At 39.1% G+C, this 21,466-nt stretch overlaps 1 protein-coding gene across 10 annotated transcripts in view; it reads right to left on the bottom strand.

Moving 5' to 3' along the window:
• The window catches only part of myo3b (myosin IIIB), a 583,195-nt gene that overhangs the window by 215,980 nt on the left and 345,749 nt on the right, over positions 1-21,466 (bottom strand). For 9 of the 10 annotated variants that reach the window (XM_059647251.1, XM_059647253.1, XM_059647249.1 and 6 more), the window contains 3 exons: positions 20,943-21,020; positions 16,722-16,927; positions 4,453-4,564 (listed from right to left, as the gene is read on the bottom strand). In XM_059647251.1, the coding sequence (XP_059503234.1) occupies positions 4,453-4,564; positions 16,722-16,927; positions 20,943-21,020 (396 nt within the window). Of the gene's footprint in view, positions 1-4,452; positions 4,565-13,370; positions 14,239-16,721; positions 16,928-20,942; positions 21,021-21,466 lie in introns of those variants that run through there. The other variant, XM_059647254.1, reaches the window with a different exon arrangement.

Below are 21,466 nucleotides of genomic sequence, written 5' to 3'. Positions count from 1 at the left end.
CTAGAAGTTTCCAACCATGGAAGTTAAACTGAATGGCCTGTGCATGCCCAGCACTCCTTTACACCCTTTTATGAATATTTGCAAACCTCCAGTCCTCTGATACCACCCATGAGTCTAAGGAAACCCAACAATTTTTTGCCAGAGCTTCTGCATTTTCATTCTTACTTCTCCAGTATCCTTGTATGCATCTCATCCAGTCGTGGTACCTACACCACTTTCAATACAGGCATAGTGTTCACACAAATGATCCCCATCAATTTTGAATACTTCCAGTCACTGAATTTCCTCCTCTATCGTCATGACTAAGGAAGCTTCATCTTTCTTGGTAAAGGTCGGAAATCACATGACACCAGGTCATAGCCCAACAGGTTTATTTGAAAACAAAAGCTTTTGGAGCCTCAGTCCTTCTTCAGACTCCAAAAACTTGTGTTTTCAAATAAACCTGTTGGACTTTAACTTGGTGTTGTGTGATTTCTTACCTTGTCCAACCCAGTCCAACACCAGCACCTCCACATCATTCCTTGATAAAGACAGATGCAAATTATTGATTTGACACTTGCGTGTAGATTTACAAATCAGGAGGAGTAAGCACCCAGCTCCTCAATTATATTCTATCATGCAATAATTTCATAGTTGAACTGATGCAAACACAAATCCACCTTCCTGCCTACCCTCAATGCCATTTCATTCCTGCTTAACTAGATTCTACCCACCTCTGTCTTAAAATATTCAATGACTCTGCTTCTACCACATTTTCAGGGAAAGTGTTGCAAAGTGTTCTATAGGTATGTGAGGAATAAAGGGATGACTAGGGTAGGACAGGGCCAGTCAAAGACAGAAGTGGGAAGTTGTGTGTGGACCCGGTGGAGATCAGAGAGGCGCTAAACAAATATTTCTCAATTGTTTTCACTCAGGAAAAGGAGAATATTTTAGCAGAGAAGACTGAGATACGGGCTATTAGACTTGAAAGGATTGAGGTTAGTAAGGAGGAAGTGTTATCAATTCTAGACGGTGTGAATGTGGTTAATTCCCCTGGGCCGGATGGGATTTTTCCAACGATTCTCCAGGAAGCTAGGGAGGAAATGGAGGAGACTTTGGCCTTGATCTTTGAGTCGTCATTGTCGACAGGTTTAGTACCAGAGGACTGGAGGATTGCAAATGTTGTGCCCTTGCTCAAGAAGGGCAGTAGGGATGACCCAGGTACTTATAAACCTGTGAGCATTACCTCTGTTGTAGGAAAAGTTTTGGAAAGTATTATAAGAGATAGGATTTATAATCATCCAGCAAGCAATAATTTGATTGGAGATAGTCAACATGGATTCGTCAAGGGCAGGTCGTGTCTCACAAACCTCATTGAGTTTTTTGAGAAGGTGACCAAGCATGTGGATGAAGGTAGGGCAGTTGACATGGTGTACATGGACTTCAGTAAAGCCTTTGATAATGTTCCACATGGTAGGCTATTGGAGAAAATGTGGAGGCATGCGATTGAGGGAGTTTTAGCAGTTTAGATTAGAAACTGGCTTTCTGTAAGAAGGCAACAAGTGGTGGTTGATGGAAAATATTCAGCCTGGAGTCCAGTTGCTAGTGGTGTGCCTCAAGGATCTGTTTTGGGACAACTGCTGTTTGTCATTTGTATAAATGACTTGGACGCAGGCATTGGTGGGTGGGTTAGTAAGTTTGTAGATGTCACTAAAGTCGATGGAGGGGTGGACAGTGTGGAAGAATGTTGCAGGTTGCAGGAAGACTTGGATAAACTGCAGAATTGGGCTGAAAGGTGACAAATAGAATTCAATGCATACAAATGTGGGGTGATTCACTTTGGGAAGAATAATGGGAAGGCAGAATACTGAGTCAATGAAAGATTCTTGGCAGTGTGGATATGCAGAGGGATCTTGGTGTCCATGTACATAGATCCCTGAAAGTTGCCACCCTGGTTGATAGTGCTGTTAAGAAGGCATATGGTGTGTTAGGTTTTATTCATAGAGGGATTGAATTCTGGAGCTGTGATGTCATGCTGTAGCTGTACAAAATGCTAGTGCGGCCTCACTTGGAATATTGCGTACAGTTCTGGTTGCCCCATTACGGGAAGGATGTGGAAGCATTGGAAAAGGTGCAGAGGAGATTTACCAGGATGTTGCCTGGTCTGGAGTGAAGGTCTTATGAGGAAAGGCTGAGGGACTTGGGTCTGTTCTTGTTGGAGAGAAGAAGGCTAAGAAGGGATTTAATAGAGACATACAAGATGATCAGAGGATTAAATAGGGTGGACAGTGAGAGTCTTTTTCCCAGGATGATGACGTCAGCTTGTACGAGGGGGAATAGCTGCAAATTGAGGGGTGATAGGATTAAGACAGATGTCAGAGGTAGGTTCTTTACTCAGAGAGTGGGAAGGGCGTGGAATGCCCTGTCTGCAATTATAGTTAACTCAGCCACATTAGGGGCATTTAAACAGTCCTTGGATAAGCATATGGATAATGATGGGATAGTGTAGGGGGATGGGCTTAGATTAGTTCACAGGTCGGCACAACATCGAGGGCTGAAGGGTCTGTTCTGCGCTGTATTGTTCTATGTTCTATGTTATATGTTCTATGTTCTACGTTCTAAAGTCTCATGACCTTCTATGAGAGGAAGTTTCATCTGATCTCTGTTTTAAATGGCCAACCTCTGATTTTTTAAAGTGACCACCTTGTTCTGGATTCTCCCATATGAGGTAACATCATTCCTATGCCTATCCTATGAAGATTCTATAGGACTGTATATGTTCTTATGTGTCAACTTTTAGTTTTCTAAGCTCCAGCAGGTACATCCTAGGGGTCCAATCTTTCCTCATAAAACAACCTACTCCTTTCGAGTATTAGTCTAGGAATGCCTTCACATTCCATAAATAAGATTATCAATATTGTGCATGTCTCACCAGTGCCCTGTACAATTGAAGCACTACAATCTTATTTTTGTAATCAGTTTTCCTTCAAATAAATGATAGCATTCTATTACTTTAACTAATTACTTGCTGTACCTGCATACTAACCTTTTGTGACTCACATACAAAGACACCCACGTCCCTCTACATCTCAGAGCTTTGTGATTTCTCACTATTTAGATAATACGTTTCTTTTTTGTTTCTGACAAACTGGACTATTTCACTTTTTCTCACATTACACTCCATTTGCCACATCTTTGCACAATTCCTTAAACAATCTATGTCTTATTACAACTTTCTTGTATCCTTGACAACATACTTTCGTATTTATCTTTGTACCATCAGTATATTTGGCAGCCATACCTTCGGTTCCTTCATTCGAGTTATTTATATGAGTTCAAAGCAGTTGAGGTATCACCACCAATCTCTGTGGCACAAAGCTCATTACAGCTTACCAACCTAAAAAACATCCAATTACATCCACACTTTAATTCAGCCATTTCCTCCATTTCCTGTGTAAATCATCTTTTGTTCTCTAGTTCGCCTTACTACTCCCTTTATCATACTTCTACTATTTATATGCCCATAGAAAGTTTTGAGATTCTCTTTTTTGTTAGAAGCTAACCACTTTTCATACACCTTCTTTGCTTTTCATTTTTGCTATCCTTCTGAACCTTCCATATTCAACTCTGTTGTCAATTGTATTTATTACCTAATATCTGTCATAAACATACTTTCTCTTTTTTATTGTAATTTCTACCTTTTTGTCATCCAGCGAGCTCTTGATTTATTTGCCTTGCTTTCCATACTCAGGGATTAATTTTTTTTCTCTCACCCATAGAAAAAGACAGTATTTAGAACTACTTCTTTAATTGAACTACCTTGCATTGTTTATAATTCCCCGTAAAGGGATTTGACACTAAGGCCACAGTCTTAAATAAAGGGTAACAAAGTGTGAAGCTGGATGAACACAGCAGGCCAAGCAGCATCTCAGGAGCACAAGAGCTGACATTTCAGGCCTAGACCCTTCATCAGAGAGATCTGCTTGGCCTACTGTGTTCATTCAGCTTCACACTTTGTTATCTTGGATTACTCCAGCATCTGCATTTCCCATCATCTCTGATCTTAAATAAAGGATGTCCTGTTGAGAGGGAGATAAGAAGGAATTTCTTCATTCAAAGTGTCTTTAGTATTTGGAATCTCTTTAACAGAGAGCAGTAGAGGCAGGATTATTGAATATATTTGAAGCTTGAGTTCGTCATATTTGTGACTGACACGAGAGAGGAGAAAATGGAGTTAAGGCCACAATCAAATTAGCTGTGGTCTTGTTAAATGCTGCAGTCAACTCAAGGGGACAAATGGCCTAATTCTGCTCTTATTTCTAATGATTTATGTTCTTATGTCACATTACATACGAAACAAAAACATTCATGAAAAGGTACTTCAAATTTCAAAAACAAAGACTATTCTGCAATCCTAAGAAAAGCCAGCTATAAATTCAACTAACATTTAAAAATGCTAAAGACTATTCTTACCTTAGTTTTTCCAAGCACCCACTTGTCTAGTCTTGCTTTCTTCAGAATGGCAGCACAACTTGCACAATTAGCAGGAGGTGTCTGATGTGCCTTGAAGGCAAGGTAGTAGTATCTAGCAGGTAGGAGAACAAAACACAGGTGAACATTTCATTGGAGATGGATTAACAGAAACAAGATAACAAGAAAATTTTACAGGCAGTCAAAACATATTTAAAGCCTTAGGGTGTGACATTTAGTTTTCTTTTTCCAAAAACTAACATGTCAATTTAAAAATTCACATTTCACATACTTTAAATTATAAATGTCATAAAGTAGCAATCTTTGAGCAGTATTTTTGTCACATTACTTCTTTGGGTAAATTAATAATAAGTGATTATTATGACCAACACCCATATCTAATTCATAGAGCATAATTTATGGCACCAGTGGAGTTATATCATTAAGAGCTATGCATTAATCTTTTTTCATCAACATCTCTAGGTACTTAGCACTGTAGGTATTTATTAATCAATACCAGAATGCAAATCATATTAGCAGAGATGATCTGACGAAGTCTTTCAATTTGATGTACTCACTGAAGTAAAAGGAGGGAAGAACTGAGGAAAAAGGGCTTCAGAAATAACAAGGAAAGGAAAGAAGAAATGGAAACAAGGGAAGAAATGAAAATGTATGAAATAAAACTTAAAGATTGTTGCTGTAAGCATCTGCAACTGCTTCACCGCCTACTTTTTCCAAAGTGCAGCTACTTACCATGTATAAAAACACACAGATGCAATTTATACACAAGTTTGTACAAACAAAATGAGCAGATAATTGGCCTTGAATTTTCATGCAGATGGACAACCGTTTGGTCATTGCAAAAATAGTTCTGGAGACCAGAATATGTGAGTTCCAGCCATTTTTGTTGTTGAGGTGGTAGCGGTGGCTGCAGTGGGGAGGTTGGAAATTTGAGTATTCGTGCTTTATGGAAGCAAATACACCTCAGGTTGGTCTGGTATTGCTAATGGAGTGTTCAAAATATACCCTGCAATTCTAAATATGGAGACAGGCACATAGGAACAGGTTTAAGCCATTCAACTCCTTGAGCTTATTCCACCTAGGAGATCCTGGCTGACCTGTGACCTAATTCCATATGCCCACCTGTGATCCATAGCCCTTAATATCCCAAATAAAAATGTATCTATCTCACATTTAAAATTAACAACTGATCTGCATTCACTGTCATTTGTGGACGAAAGTTCTGTACATCTACCACCCTTTGTGTTTAAAAGTGCTTCCTAACATCTCTCCTGAATAGACTGGCCCTAATTCTAAGACCATGCCCCCTAGTTCTAGAATCACCAAGCAGTGGAAATAGTTTATCTTTATCTAGCCTGTCTTTTCCTGTTAATATCTTAAAAGGCTTCAGTTAGGAAAAAAGTCTAAAGCTGCCAAGGGGTGGGGTACCCTTTTGTACAGTTAAGGTAACCTTTTGGATTTGGTTCGGAACATCTCTGCCAGAGATGCATAATGTTGATTATCAGCACCATTTCACCTGTCTACATTCTTTGTATAGCTTTTGAGGGTTGCAACACAATTTGGTAGCTTTGAGTTTGTATTGGTGCTCCTCTCCCAACTGCAATTTCATGATTTCCCACGCTCCAACTCATCTGTTGAGCATTGCATTATGCACTGTGAAAATTTTAGCACGGCCTCTCTTCTCATTTAAAACAAGGTATTCCTGATGCTGTTTCTCCCACCCTGAGTCTACGCCCTCAAAACATGTCTCTTTGCGTACGGCACTCATTAGTCACACTGTACTCCTTCAGGGTGGAGCACATGGCAAGATTCTTCTGCACTGTTCATCTCTTCCCTGGGGTGAATTCTTCTTTTTTAAAAAAAAAGCTGACTGTGCCTGCTTCAGCAGCAATGGTGTCTTCTGATTCATTTTCTTTTTTTAAACTGAAGTACCTCCAAGATCTGTTGTGACTGCCATGACATTTTTCATGACAGTAGATTGCCCTGGTAGCTTGTGGAGCAGGTTTTATCCTATTTGTAAGTTTTTGTTGTGTTACATTTCAGGAAGCGCTAAGAGGGGCCCAGCATTTAAAACAACAACAGCTTTTATTAAAGTGGTGTTGACTCTGAAAGGCAGCAAGCTAGATTGCGTTGTTTCCTTCCAAAATAGTTAATAAGGTCATCGTGGTGTCACGTGATCTGGCTCAAAGTGACAGTCTAATATACTTACACAGATACGCAGTATTGTATGTCTCTAATCTGCTGAAGAATTTGATAAGTAAGAATGCCTGGGCTCCTGTGTTGCCAAAGATATATGTAGTTGTGAAATAACGGACAGAGGCCAGCATCCTGTCACCAAGTCACCCTTTATTAACATGTACACAGTACATGGGCTCAGTCCAGTCAGCTCAAAGCCAATCCCTAGACTGAAGGGACCTTCTGAATCTCCTGTTTATATCTGTCAGCCATGGCGCCCTGATCAGTACAGGTTAACAATTCCAAACAAGGATCTCATAGTCAATGAAATCCACCTGCTCCTCATTCCAATCACTACAAGTAGCAATTCTAATTCATTCATTATCATTTTCATTTGTTTCCCCTGACTCTGGAGAAAATATTGTTGTTTTGGGTTTAAATGAACAGTTCTTTATCCTAAACAGCCACTTACCAGAATCCCTGATGATGAATTTTATGTAAACTTAGATGTGCATACTTATGAATGCACTAGAGGTACAATAATTCTTATATCTTCATAAGCTCTTGCTTCACGCTGACATAATAAACTTTGAAACAGACACAGAAGTAGGACCCAAAAATGGACATTATGCAATTTCTTGCCATACCTCATGCTTGCAAGGAGCTACCTTGAGGCTACCTTTGAAGCAGGGGTGTTGGAGCCATCAAACATTCCCCTTTTCATAAAAAAAATTACTTGCATTATCATTTGCAGTTGCAAGGTATATAAGTTACCCAATACACAGAAGTAAAAGAAAAATGAACAAGCATGTTCATTTTCATCAGCTTCTACACATATATTCCACCCCTTATCTCTAAAGCAGTCTTATCATTTATTGACATGCATGTGAGTTGTCAGTTTGTCTAATTTTTCATGGATCTAATCAATAGTCAATGGGTTTGTGGCCTGTGAAATGCTGAAAATCTCTTCTATCATGTAGAGTCACCAGCACAAGCTTTTACTGAGGTGAATGATTTTATTTAATTTCTATGTGGAATTCTACGCCGTCATTCTTCCCATCATATTGGATGCTTAGCTTCATTTGTCTACTTGAAATGAGTATCATTCATCATATAGCTTTCAATTTTACTTGTCAGGCCTTCATTTTTGGGTCACCATCTGAGGGACTTTGCACGAGGCTGTGCTTTGCACAAAACAACAGTGTCTATTTGAAATCTCACATTGATTTGTTGCTCTCCTGCAGTCATCATTCTAATGGTCGCAAAAGATACTTTTAGATCTGGCGATATATATATGGTGGTGACTAATTATTCACGATTATTAGTTGACATCTCTGCAGCAGTCATCTTTATTGGTTTGCTTTGCTTCTTCCTATCAGGAAGAGTTGCTTGCAAAGTGATTTGGCCTCTTGCAATTAGAGGACTGCATGCCCCATGCAAGACATGCTTTCTATTCTTCTTTCTGTCCTCCACAACATTTACGCCCACTGGTCTTGACCTTTCTACTGGCCCTTCTGCAAAAACTTCTTTTTTTTTATCCCAATATATTGTTTTACTTTGGTCTGCCATGCATCTCTGTATAATGCAATGCTTTGTCTGATCTCCTACTAATACATGATAGCTGATGATCAACTTCAGAGCTTCTGCACATGCTAACAGCTTCCCTGACAGTAAATTTCTCCCCTCTCAATGGATGTGTTCTCACCACGACAGTACTACCTGAAATCATGTTTCACGTGTTTGAGTTGCTTCAAATTAAAGTGAAAGAAAGTTACAAGAGAGGCGATGATCACATGACTACTACAAGCCAGCTGGCAAGTATTGTGAATCAACCTGTTCCCATGCAGGTGGAAATCAATCCAGGACATTATGGCCCAGAAATTGTCCTTACCACTGTGCCAGACAACCCTTCTAAGCTAGGTACTTTATACATTTTTAACCTATTTTCTTTACAACCTGTTCAGAGATGTTGGTCCACACCTCTGGAACAGGTGTGACTTGAACTCAGGACTCCTGGTTCAGCGATATAGACGTGACCAGTGCACCACAACAGCCCTACAGCAGTTACGAATATTAATAAGTGCATTTTTGCAAACAAGTGAAGCAATTCACCCTCTTAATGAGCCCATTATGGCTACTGCACAGACTCCAACAGGAATTACACCATTAAGGCCATACCCTAACTGTGGAATCCAGGTGGCCTGCACTTGTTTACCAAAGTGCCAGCACTCCAATTGCCATTTTCAAAAGCTTTTCTTGGTACTTTCTCCTTGAGGCATCTTCTCTTGCGCCTATTGAAATTGGTTGCCCCTGCCACTGAACCTGCTACAACCCGCAAATTTGCTTGTTACCCTCTTGCTCCTAATATGAGGATAAAATGGCTTAGGGTTCTCCTTAACCCTGCTGGCCAAGGACATTTCATGGTCCCTTTCAGTCCTCTTAACTCCCTGTTTGAGCTCCTTCCTACTTTCTCTATATTCTTCAATGACTTCATCTGTTCTTAGCTGCCTAGATCTTAGGTATGCTTCCTTTTGTTTTGACTAAACTGATAATTTCCCGTCATCCAACATTCTCAAATCCTGCCATTCCTGTCCTTCATTTTCACAGGAACATGCCTAATTAACTGGTCTTTAAAAGACTCCCACATCTCAGATGTAGATTTACCCTCAAACAGCCACTTCCAATCCAAATTATCCAATTCTTGCCTAATTTGCTGTTAGTTGGCCTTCCCCAATTTAACAACTTCATCCAAGGTCCACTCTTGCTCTAATCCATAAGTATCAGAAAACTCATAGAATTATGGTCACAATTCAGAAAATTCTTAAATGCACTTCTGTAGCCCACTTATTCATCTGACAACATGTTTCCTTTTGCTGATTCTGATAGACCATTTAACTGCATCTGCCACTAAGGAAATTGCTGAGTTTCTGAAGATGTCATTCACAGTTGCAACTTCTTACTTCTGCATGAACCATGCTGCAGGTTTCTTTCCATCTATTCCAGCAAATAGTTAGAAGAGTTTTTTTTAGAATACTATAGCAAATAATCTTCTGTTTTCAGCTTGAATGCAGAAGGGAATAGCAATTATAAGAAATGTAATGTCACATTCCATTGTTGTAATTATCTAGTTTTAATTAACATTTTCAAATAAATATTTGGCTGGATTCTTTTTTTTTTCTGCTGCGATCACCAGTTGCAATTTTCCATCCAGGTGCAGAACTGAAGAGCCAGGTCCATACAGTACTTCCACATATTTCTGTCAATCATTTCGGGAAAGTTGGTTAAACTGTCCAGCAATAACAAAAAAATTAAAATGTTCCCACTAGCACAGCATCAGCTTATTAAAAACTAATTTCTTTTGCATTTTATCAAGCTGCATAAGAGAAATTTAATGTGGAATACATAACTTGACAGCATCTTAAAAATAAAATGAATACAAAAGCCAAACATTTCCTTTCCAAAAGAAAACGATGCAAATCTACCTCAAGAACACTTTTTTTTAATCAAACAAGCCTAAATTAGATAAATATTGCGTTAATTACCAACATAGAAACATTTCATGTGTGTTTTATCCTATAGTTGGTCAATCTTAAACTTTCATGTATTACTTCAAATTTCAAGAAAGATGAGAATTTTTCCATTCAATTATATTAATAATCCCTAATAAATCCAAGTTATTACATGTAGCCAACACATTCCAGCCTTGGGGAAACTATGATGAAAAATCAGACTTGAAACATTAACTTGATTACTCTCTCCACAGATGCTGCTAGATTTACTGGCTATTTTCAGTATTTGCTTTTTTGATTTCAGATTTCCAGCAAGCAGTGCTTTCCACTTTTTTCATACTTAGTGATTGTTCCCTATTACTTGACTCAGCGGGTGATGCATATTCAAATAAAGGAATATTGATTAAAACTATTCACTGCTGATTCCTTTTAAATAACTGCAAATAGTCACACTTGTCCCCATTGACACATTGTTTTTCCATCTTTAAGATTCAAACATGTCATTCAAACATTTGCTATGTCAAAGGAGGCTATATCAGGACAGGTGCCCAAGGGCTTGGTCAAAGAAAGGGATTCTGAGAAGTATCTTAAAAAGAGAGAGATGAAAATATGAAGGGGTTGCAGGAGTGGTCCTTTGAATATATTATGCCAAGATAGTTGAAAATACAGTCATTAATGGTTGGGCAAAAATCAGGGTGATGAACAAATGTCCTGATTTACTGGACTGGAAACTTGGGGCAGGGATTAAGAACCTGGTGGAGGTCACTGATTTTGAAATGATAGGGCTATGAAAGGATTTAAGTGTGAAGATGCTAATTTTTTATTGAAGATTTTGGGGGCTTCAGGGCCCAATGAAGACCAGCAAGGATAGGTTTGATTAGGTGAGTAAGACATGGTGCAGGATAAGATATGAGAGGCAGATTAATGAAAATTATTCAATGTGAAATGAGAAAGTAGTTGGGAAGCTTGTGCCAGCAGGCAGAATGTCTGGGTGACAAAAGAGGTTGAATCATTGCTCAAAAGGAAGTAGCAAGCACACGAATAGGTTACTCAGTGCCTTCTAAAAGAAGCAAAATAACAGAGATTATAACATGGATACGATTCAGCAACAAAATTGAAACACAGAGAATTCAGTTTACACAGGTATGGATTAGATTAGAAGACACTTGTCTGATCATGAGCAAAGGTTAAAATGAATATCTTCTGAAATAAGAAAACACATAGCATTAAAAAGGTAAAAATATTAAAATGAAATTAAAACTACACGTACATTTTGTGAATCGCAGCACAATTTGAATCATAATGCAGTATCATCTACGTCTAAACAATTCCAAAATCTTATTCGATATTCATCAAAGCCCGCATTAAAGCACAAGAAGTACAAAACTAGCTCATGCAGGAAATTCCCTTTTCCCAAGATGTGCAAAACACTGCCTGTGAAGTTAGCTACACCTGCTTCTGCAAACATGAAACAACTTGGATAATTTATCAGTTCTGAAAAAATGGAGAAAGGTAAAAATCAAAGAAACAAGTTGTGAGCTGCACTGCAAATACAGCAACAACACCTGTAAATATCCAACAGGATGCCAAATTTACAGGTAGCTTGAAGTGATGCCAGTTTACCCATGGCGAATCAGTAATATGTAAACTGATATCTGATGCTCACATTCATCTTTTAGTCACTAGCGAACTCAAAAACTTAAAATCAAGAAACTAATCAGACTGAGTAAATATTATCAAATTATTTTCTGTTATTTACCCTAATAATGCTGGATGTTGACAAATGCGATACAGACCTATATTATGAGGTCAATGGTAATCTAGCATTGATTTAAATCAGGAAAGAAGAAATCCAATTCTAGAACTTAGTCAAGGGGGTCACTAAATGTCCAGCAACAGTGCTATTGTCAAGCTGTCATCCAGTCAATTAGTTGAAATATTCTCACGGATAGCAAACCAGGAAGTTAAATGCACTTGTAATCCATCACTTTTTAGTATCATCTTAGAGACAGCAATATAAAGATGGGGAAGTAGGCAGGGGACTACAGTAGAAATCATAGTTGGAAAATGAATATAGCTCAATTATCGTTGAAAAATCTTAAAAATCTTTAAAAAAAGCAAACCTTAAAAAAAATGTAATTTCTTACGACGATGGAAAAAAATTGGCAATTCACACTCATTTCAGTGGCTTTTTAAAAAGAGTAATCAGGAATGCTTACAACTAGCAGCGATGTGCTTCTGAAGCTTTATAAGGCTCTAGTTAGGCCCCATTTAGAATCCTGTGTCCAATTTTGGGCCCCACACCTCAGGAAGGACATACTAGCCCTGGAGTATGTCCAGCAGAGATTCACACGGATGATCCCTGGAATGGTAGGTTTAACGTATGATGAACGGCTAAGGATCCTGGGATTGTACTCATTAGAGTTTAGAAGGTTGAGGGGAGATCTAATAGAAACTTACAAGATAATGTATGGTTGAGAAGGGGTGGACGCTAGGAAGTTGTTTCCGTTAGGCAGGGAGACTAGGACCCGTGGGCACAGCCTTAAAATTAGAGGGGGAAAATTTAAAACTGAAATGAGCCAGAGAGTGGTGGGCCTGTGGAATTCATTGCCACAGAGTGCAGTGGAGGCCGGGACGTTGCCTTCAAGGCAGAGATCGAAAAATTCTTGATCTCAAAAGGAATCAAGGGCTACAGGGAGAGTGCAGGGAAGTGGTGTTGAAATGCCCATCAGCCATGATTTAAATGGCGGCGTGGACTTGATGGGCCGAATGGCCTTATTTCCACTCCTATGTCTTATGATCTTATAGCATGCTGTTAAAAGATAGTTACAACTATTTCAGAAAGGTGCAACTTATACCAGGATTTTCACAGAAAGTTTAATAATTTAAAAGTGGAAGCTTTCATCAGATGAATAATTTCTAATTAATCAGTCTGTAGTAGTTTTAATGACACGTTCCTTGGATTTCTATACTTAACTGCATATATATACATATAAATTCAATAATTGTTGTCAATTTTGGAGGAATAATGACAGGAAAGATTCACAATTTCAGTATCAACCCCAAAACATGTGCCATACTTAATAAATATCAATATTTAACAATTAGGTATTGTATTAAGGATTGGACACAAAAAAGCTTTGTTAAATCAATTAACAAATATTCTGTCACTTCAAAGTTTTTTTGAACAGTTAAGGTAAAGTACTGTATTTAAGAAATTAAAAATCTTTTTTAATAAAGTTATTTAGGCAAATACACCTTTAGGACATAGGACAGAATGATCCCATATGCTACATTGAACCACTGCCAGGATAAAAGTGGGTCATAAGCCTGCACAGATGGACAATGAGAGTCTAGGCAGGATATAACTGGCAACAGATAATTAAGTAGTAACTGCCAGGCCCAAAATCCTTGCCTCTCAGAGCTGCTGACCCACTCAGAGGTCTGGCAGCAGCAGTGATAATGAGGCCAGGTAAGAATTTCAATTTATTGTGCTAGGGCTGGATAGACATAACCCATCAAAGGAATGAATCTTGCAGTGGCGGAGCCAATAAGGAGCCCCCTCCATGGGCCACAGAGAGTTCTTTAAGAAGGGTCCCTCACTACAAAGGGAACCCATTGACAGGCTGCTGTAGTTTATTTGGTGGTCTTGGAACACATTGTGGAAACATCCTGAAGCTGATAAAATGCTATCAAGGATGAGAAGCAGCTGCTAATTTACCAATTTAATTCATTGATTAACAGATTAAATTGGCTGTCCATTTCCAATTGATGGGTAATATGTTGCTGCCATTCCTAACACAGTGAGTGTCAGAGCTTACAGAACGGAGTTTGAAGAGGCAGGTTTTTAAGGTTGTCCTCGAAGAGGAAAGGTAGTGAGATGGCAGAGAGATTTAAGGAGGGAGTTCCAGAATTTAGGATTTGAGTGAAGAAGTAAAGATATAGCAGCTGAAGGCATAGCCAATACTGGTAGAATGATTGAAATCATGGGTCCTGAAGAGGCCTGGACTGGAGCACAGGCATCTCAAGTTGTGGAGCTGGAGAAGATTTCCGAGATAGAGCAGGAACAAAACCAGGGAGGTACCTGAAAACAGAGTTAAAAATTCTAAAATCAAAGTATTGTTAAACTGAGAGCCAATGTAGGAAAAGAGATCAATTAAAAATAATTATTGAAATATAACAATTTACTGTTGGTAATCTTGATTGGACCAACCATAATCCATGTTAATTGTCATAGGATCATAGAATCATACTATACAGAGGAGGTCCTTCAGTCCACTGAGTCTGTGTTTCATAGTTTACACATCAAGCAAATCTTCTCAAATTTTATATATATATATATATATATATATGGGAAATTATGGCCTGACAGCTTTCTATAATATCTACGGGCAAGCCTCAATGGCTTGGTCCAATTTGTCTTTGACCAATAGTTGATGCCAAAACACATTCATTGAGCATGCATTGCAAATGTGTGGAGAAATTGTTACAAATGAAACATAGTGGAGTTTGCAAACACACACTTCATGCTTTTGTTTTTTTAATGTCCTGACAGCCAGCAGAAGAAGATCTCTTTTGCCCATCAAAGTGACACTGCCCTGCCCTGTTCCATGTTTCAGTTTGATTTTGCATCTAGAGAATGGCAAGAAATGGCAGAGAACACAACTCCTAGTTGATACCTACTACCCATTACATTTAATTTCTACATGACTCCTTCCACTTTGTTCTACCCTGGCAGCCCAATTCCACTCATCCCGCCAAGTGCAGTTGCACTACACTGAACTTTGTCTCCAACAGTCCTCTTTCCCCAAGAAACTCAACATTACAATGTAATGATGCCAACCCTTGTATTCTAAGCTGCCCCTTTGCAGACCAGTGGTGGTTACTGATAATAACCTTATTAACTTCCCCACCCCACTCCCAACTTCCAGGAATTTACTATGCCCTCTGATGCTGTTTAGCCCACATTCCTGACAGCTTGAGTTTCCCACCATCATCATCTTTGCCCCCACCTTTCCACATACCACCGCTTTCTCCCCAACCCTTTTGGCAATGATTCCCTGGTGCTGCTACAGAGCCCCTTGCTCTCCTCTCAATGGTCAACGGGGATACTGTTGTAAATTGGGGTCCCCTTTAAAACTGTGTCCTTTTAGTATCCCATATTCAACATTTACTATGTAGTATGAAACCTCATTTAACTGTGTTACAATACAATGAAGCCATTTACAAGATTAAACAAAAGATTTATTGGGCACAGAGTACCCTATTATGAATGCAGTGTTTTGGAAAACACATGTGAAAAAACCTAACCTTCAAATGAACGAGAAAACTCATCCTGACATCACAAGTAGCTTGCCCAAGGTCATTGGCTGAGAGGATTTAGACAGGTCATTGATTTAGCATAAATGGCCAGCTCTCAAAGTAAGGTATATCAACATAGATAGGAGGGGGAGGGAGATGGAGATGGAGATGGAGATGGAGATGGAGATGGAGAGGGAGAGGGAGAGGGAGAGGTAGAGAACGAGCGAGGGAGAAAAAGTGAGAGAGAATGCAGGAGAATGTGCCACCATATATTTCGGAGAAGACCAGAAGTTCACCTACATCAGGTTGAGGGAGGAACAAAGACTGTTACCACCAAAGGTGGCATGATATCAAAGATGAACACTCCACAACTTCAAAACCTGCTCCTCCATTCCACAGTATCGCTTTGTGAACAGTAAAGCATTCTCATCTGCCAGGGTTGTATACTTTCTTCGTCTAATTAACTGATGTAAGAAATCTAAATTATTCATTCCTAAACTCAATAAACTATCAGAAAATTGCTACAAATTGTTGACTGCTTAGATTAGGTAACTGTGATCACAAACCCCTCAAAATCAACAAAATCCCCATAACGGTACTGGCTCCATTTCTGACAATCTTCGACAAGCAATCCCTAAATATAACTGACCAGAACCCTTATCACTGTCTTTGCTGCTCCCCAATGGACAGTACACAATTCCCCTCACTGCTCCTGAGCACCTCTTCTATTGAACAGATTGTTGTCCACTCCCTGGACTGTATTTGGACAGATCCCCTATCTTAGAACAGACTAAATGGGTGACTGACAATGGCCAAGCCCCTGGACTGTGTGTGGGTTGTGCCAGTATCTGACAGTATTGGGACCCCATTAATGACAACGGTTCCCCACTTTGACTGGACTGAGTACCAGTCCCCATCACTTACCAACATAGCCATTGGATTGAAAATGCATGAAGTGTTTTCTCTTCACCGGCAGATGGAATATACTATAGGTGCTAAGTGATGCAGCTAGATGATGCACATAGGTGCTAAGACAGCGTGCAAGTAACAGTGAGATATTTGCCTTGCTGCTCAGCAAATGCAATAGAGATACAGTGAGCTGCTCCTGATGTCAATGTAAGCCTTGTCAGACTTCTCATGTGATTCTGCTACAAATCACACCATAGCCCACATCATTAAGGTCCCTTTAAGATTCCACCCAAAGTATTTTGGTTGACAAAACACATCTTACATTTTGTATCTCCTTACTGTCTATGGCACTTTTACCTTTTAACAAACTCTTCAAACAGGATGCGATGAGAATATCCTTGAGCCCGAATGCGGACAGTTTCCAAAATGCCAGTGTACCGCAACTGAACCAGTACCCTTGCTTCAAAAAACTTCTGTGCTTCACGATCATCATTGGGCTTGATGCAACGGACAAAATGAGGTTGTCCAACCACCATTTTAGACAGCAGATCCATTAAGGAATACTACAGTGAGAAAGAAAATTTATCTGAAAACTTTATATATTGGCTGGTAATCAATCAACTGTTTCTATTGATTCGATAAGACTGGGAGACTTTTAACGATAGAGGGCTCAATTGTAAGGGAAATGACGAGCAGATCTGTGATAGCAAATAAGATTCTTGAATGGCATGTTGCCTCCCTGGTTCCACTTCTGGAGATACCTCAGTGTGCATTCTGAAGTGCGGAGGGTGAACAGTTAGCAATTTCAATCCAATGGCATATGTTGGTACCAATGACATGGATACAAAAAAAGAGATACTGCAACAGGAATTTAGAGACTTGGGCAGTAGATTAAACAGAAAGACTATGAAAGTTGTAACCTCCAGACTACTTTGAGTGCCACGCACTACTGGGTACAGGAATATAGGAAGATAGGTCAGATGAACACCTGGCTAAAGCGATGGTGTAGGAGGGAGGGCATTAGATTTTTTGGATCACAAGGACAGCTTCTGGGATAGATGGAACCTGTACAAGCTGGACAAGTTTCACCTGAACTGGAATGGATCCAGCTTGCTTGCTGGTTAGTTTGTCAAGTAGGTGGAGAAGACATGGAAAGGATAAGTCACATGGGCGGTCTGGTAAGCCAATTTGTATTTATTTTAGTGCAAGAAGTTTGACTAGTCAGGGAGATGAACTTATAGCATTGATCACACTTGGGAACATGATACTGTTGCAAGCATTGAGACATGGTTGAAGGACGGACAGGGCTGGGAGCTCAATATTCCAGGGTATAGAAGTTTAAGATGGGATAGGTGAAAGTAAGCAAGATGGGGGCATTGTAGTACTGATAAAGGAAACCATCACTGCAGAAATGATGGGGTACATTCGGAAGGGTCCTCAAATGAGGCCATCTGGCTAGAGCTCAGAAATAAAACCGGGTGATGACCTTGTTGGGATTGTACTACAGGCCTTCTAACAGACAGAGGAGATAGGCAGATAAGTAGGCAGATCACAGAAAGGCATGAGAGAAATAGGATTATAGTTGGGCGGGACTTCAACTATGTTAACACTCACTGGGATTGCCTTAGTGTGAAAAGATTAGAGAGGGTGGAATTTTTGAAGTGCATCAGGGAAGTGATTTATACAGTATGCAGATAGTCCTTCTTGAAATGGGGCAGCACTAGACCTAATTGTAAGAAATAAAGTTTATCAAGCGATTCAAGTTTCAGTGGGCGATCATTTTGGGGACAGTGACCAAGTTTCAAAACCATTATGGAAAGGGATAAGGAATTTAAGTGCCTAATCCAGGAGAAGGTTGACTTCAATATCATTAGACAGGATCTGACCATCAGACTGTGAGCAGCTATTTGCAGGTAAGTATACATTTGGAAATTGAAATTCTTTAGAAGTAGTATAACAAGAATTCAGGCCCAGCAGGTTCCTCTTTAGGGCAAAGACATTAAGGCCAGGAAATCCTGGATGTCAAAGGATATCAAGAGTTTGATAAGGCAGCGTATGTCAGGTACATCACAGTAAAAACAGAGGATGCCCTGCAAAAGCAGGAAGAGTGTAGGAGGTTGCTTAGGAATGAAATTAGGAGGGCAAAGAGGGACCACAAGATATCTTTGGCAGATGGCATCAAGAAAAACTCAAGACTTTTTATAAGGATATTAAGAGTAAGATTATTGCCAGGGAAAATGTGAGATCTATGAAAGATCCAAAGGTCAATCTTTACGTGGCATTAGTGGATGTGGGTGAGGTCTTAGATGAATACTTCTCACCTGTGTTCACGGAAGAGAAAGACAATGTAGTTGGGATATCAGTTGGTATGATGAGGTTCAAGAACATGTTAACAAGGCAAGTGTATTAGATGTTTTAGTGGGCATAAAGGTGCTCACCTGTGTTCACAGAAGAGGAAGACATTGTAGTTGGGATATCAGTTGGCATGACGAGGTTCAAGAACATGTTAACAAGGAAAGTGTATTAAATGTTTTAGTGGGCATAAAGGTGCACAAATCCCCAGGGCCTGCTAAGATATATCCCAGACTGCAATAGGAATCAGGAGAGAAGATTGCTGGGTCCCTGATGGAGATATTTAATACGGTGTTGGCCACAGGTGAAGTGCCAGATGAGTAGAGTATAGCTAATGTGGTTCCTTTATCCAAGAAGGGCAGCAGGGATAGGCCAGGTAATTACAGACCAGTTAGCTTGACATCAGTGGTAGGGAAATTATTGGAAAAAAATTTTGAGGGATAGGATTAATCAATACTTGGAAAGATGGGGATTGATCAGAGTTAGCCAGCACAGTTTGTTAGAGAGAAACCCTGTCTGACTAATTTAAGGTTTTCAAAAATGTGACTAAATATATTAATGAAGGTTGTGCAGATGATATGGTTTACATGGACTTCCATAAGGTCTTTGGCAAGGTCCCACATGGAAGGCTGGTCCAAAACAGGCCATGGAATCCAAGGCAAGTTGGCAAACTGGATCCAAAATTGGCTTACTCATAGAAGACAATGGGTAGTGGTGGAGGGTTGCTTTTGTAATTGGAAGCCTAAATCAGCAGGCTATCAGAGGGATTGGTGTTGGCACCTTTGCTGCTTGTTGTGTGCATTAACGACTTGGATGTGAATGCAGAAGCCATTAGAAAGTTTGCAGATGACACAAAAAATGGCAGCATTGTTGATAGCAAGGAAGTTGATCTCACACTGATATTGATTAGCTGGTAAACTGGGCAGAATAACGGCCAATGGAATTTAATCCCAATAAATGTGAGGTGATTCGTTTTTGGGGTATCTAATAAGGGAAAAATATACACAATGTATGGCATGTCCTTAGGGAGTACTGAGGAACAAAGGGACCGTGTTGTACAACCTCACAAATCCATGAATGTTTCAGTACAGGTAGACAAGGTGGTAAAGAAGGTATACAGGATGCTTGCCTTCATTAGCTGGGCCCTAGAATATAGGAGAAAGGAAGTCTTGGTACAACTTCATAACACATTAATCACATTGATTCCGTCACAGATGTGGTCACCACACTGAGAGGACATGGGTGCAGAGGAGATTCACCACGATGTTGCTTGGGATGAAAAGGCTCAGTTATGAGGGGTGGCTGATTGAGGTATACAAAATTATCTCTTCCCTATGACAGACATATCAAAATTAGAATGCATAAGTTTAAGGTGATGAGTAACTGTTTTAGAATAGATCTGAGGACATTGTATTTCATCTAGAGGGTAGTAGACGTATGGAAAATGCTGCTTGGCAGGGTGGTGGAGGCAAGCACTCTCACAACATTTAAGAAGAATCTGGACAACATTTAAGAAGAATCTGGATGAGTACTTAAAATGCCAGGGCTCAGTAGGGTACAGATTAAGTGCAGATAAATGGGATTAGTGTAATTTGGTGGCATTGATATGGTGGGCAGAAGGGCCTGTTTCTATGCTGTATGACTCCATCATATACTCCTAACTATTTAGAATCGTCAGAATTGGAACAATTTATATCTTTTCTGTTAAATTACTTTAATGCAAATTGTTTGCTGCCTATGAAGAAAATTTGGAGCAAATATGCAAGAAATGCAGCACCTGGTATTAAAAATCACGGAAGTTTCAGCTAGAAATAAAAAGTGCTGAAATTACAATAACTTCTTTTCAAAGGTCTGACTAAAATGTATCTCCCTTTTAAATTATCTTCTGCCTAGGTTTTTGACTCTGGAGACTATTGGAAAATTCCTCAAGATATTTTTGATAATTTTTTAAACCAATTATTCTCTATTTATTTTACAGTTTAATAAAATTATTTGGTACGTGTAATTGTATTCTTTTTACCAAAATACAACATTTGGTAAAAGGCACAAAGAATAACTTTGGAAAAGAACATCAAACAAAGCCATCTGCACAGGAAGCGAACAATTTTGTCTCATAGTCCCAATTTGTATATATGCACACCCTTTAAAATTCTACTGTGTTAATGACATTTTATGATCTTCAAAGGCCTTTTTCTAAAATATTTGCAGCTAAATTAATAACATTACCCTGAAGTAAGAAGCCACAGTTTGTCTTTTCATGTTTGTTGTTTCCTCAGGATGTCGCATAACTTCCAGTGTATCAACCTGATTATGGAATAGTGAAAATGCAATATTTGTCAGCAAAATATAAATTACTAAAGCAAATTTGCCTTCTACAACTAAACTATGTATAGGGTGATAAAATTACCTATGCAAAAAAAAAGCAGAGATTCAGCAGTTGAGAGTCAATAAAAAGAATCAAAGAAATCAAAGGGTGCTAGCTTAAAGGCATACTATGGATATTAAAATAGAACACAAATCAAGTTTTTGCCATAAACCAACTTAAAATTTATTCAAGACATAAACTCTGTCTTTAAAAAAGCCCTATTAACCCAATAATATTAACATTTTGATGATCTTGTACTTTATAAACATATTTCATCAAATCTAATGAACCACTAAAACAAATGGCTTCAGAGTTATGTTTACATTATCATCATAAGCAATGGCATGCATTTCTGTTTGTTATGTAAATATATTTAGGACATAGG

The sequence above is a fragment of the Stegostoma tigrinum genome, chromosome 7 (assembly GCF_030684315.1).
Source record: "Stegostoma tigrinum isolate sSteTig4 chromosome 7, sSteTig4.hap1, whole genome shotgun sequence".
In the NCBI taxonomy this organism is placed as follows: domain Eukaryota; kingdom Metazoa; phylum Chordata; class Chondrichthyes; order Orectolobiformes; family Stegostomatidae; genus Stegostoma; species Stegostoma tigrinum.
The sequence above is the reverse complement of the archived record's forward strand: the minus strand, read 5'-3'. Positions and strand labels throughout refer to the sequence as shown.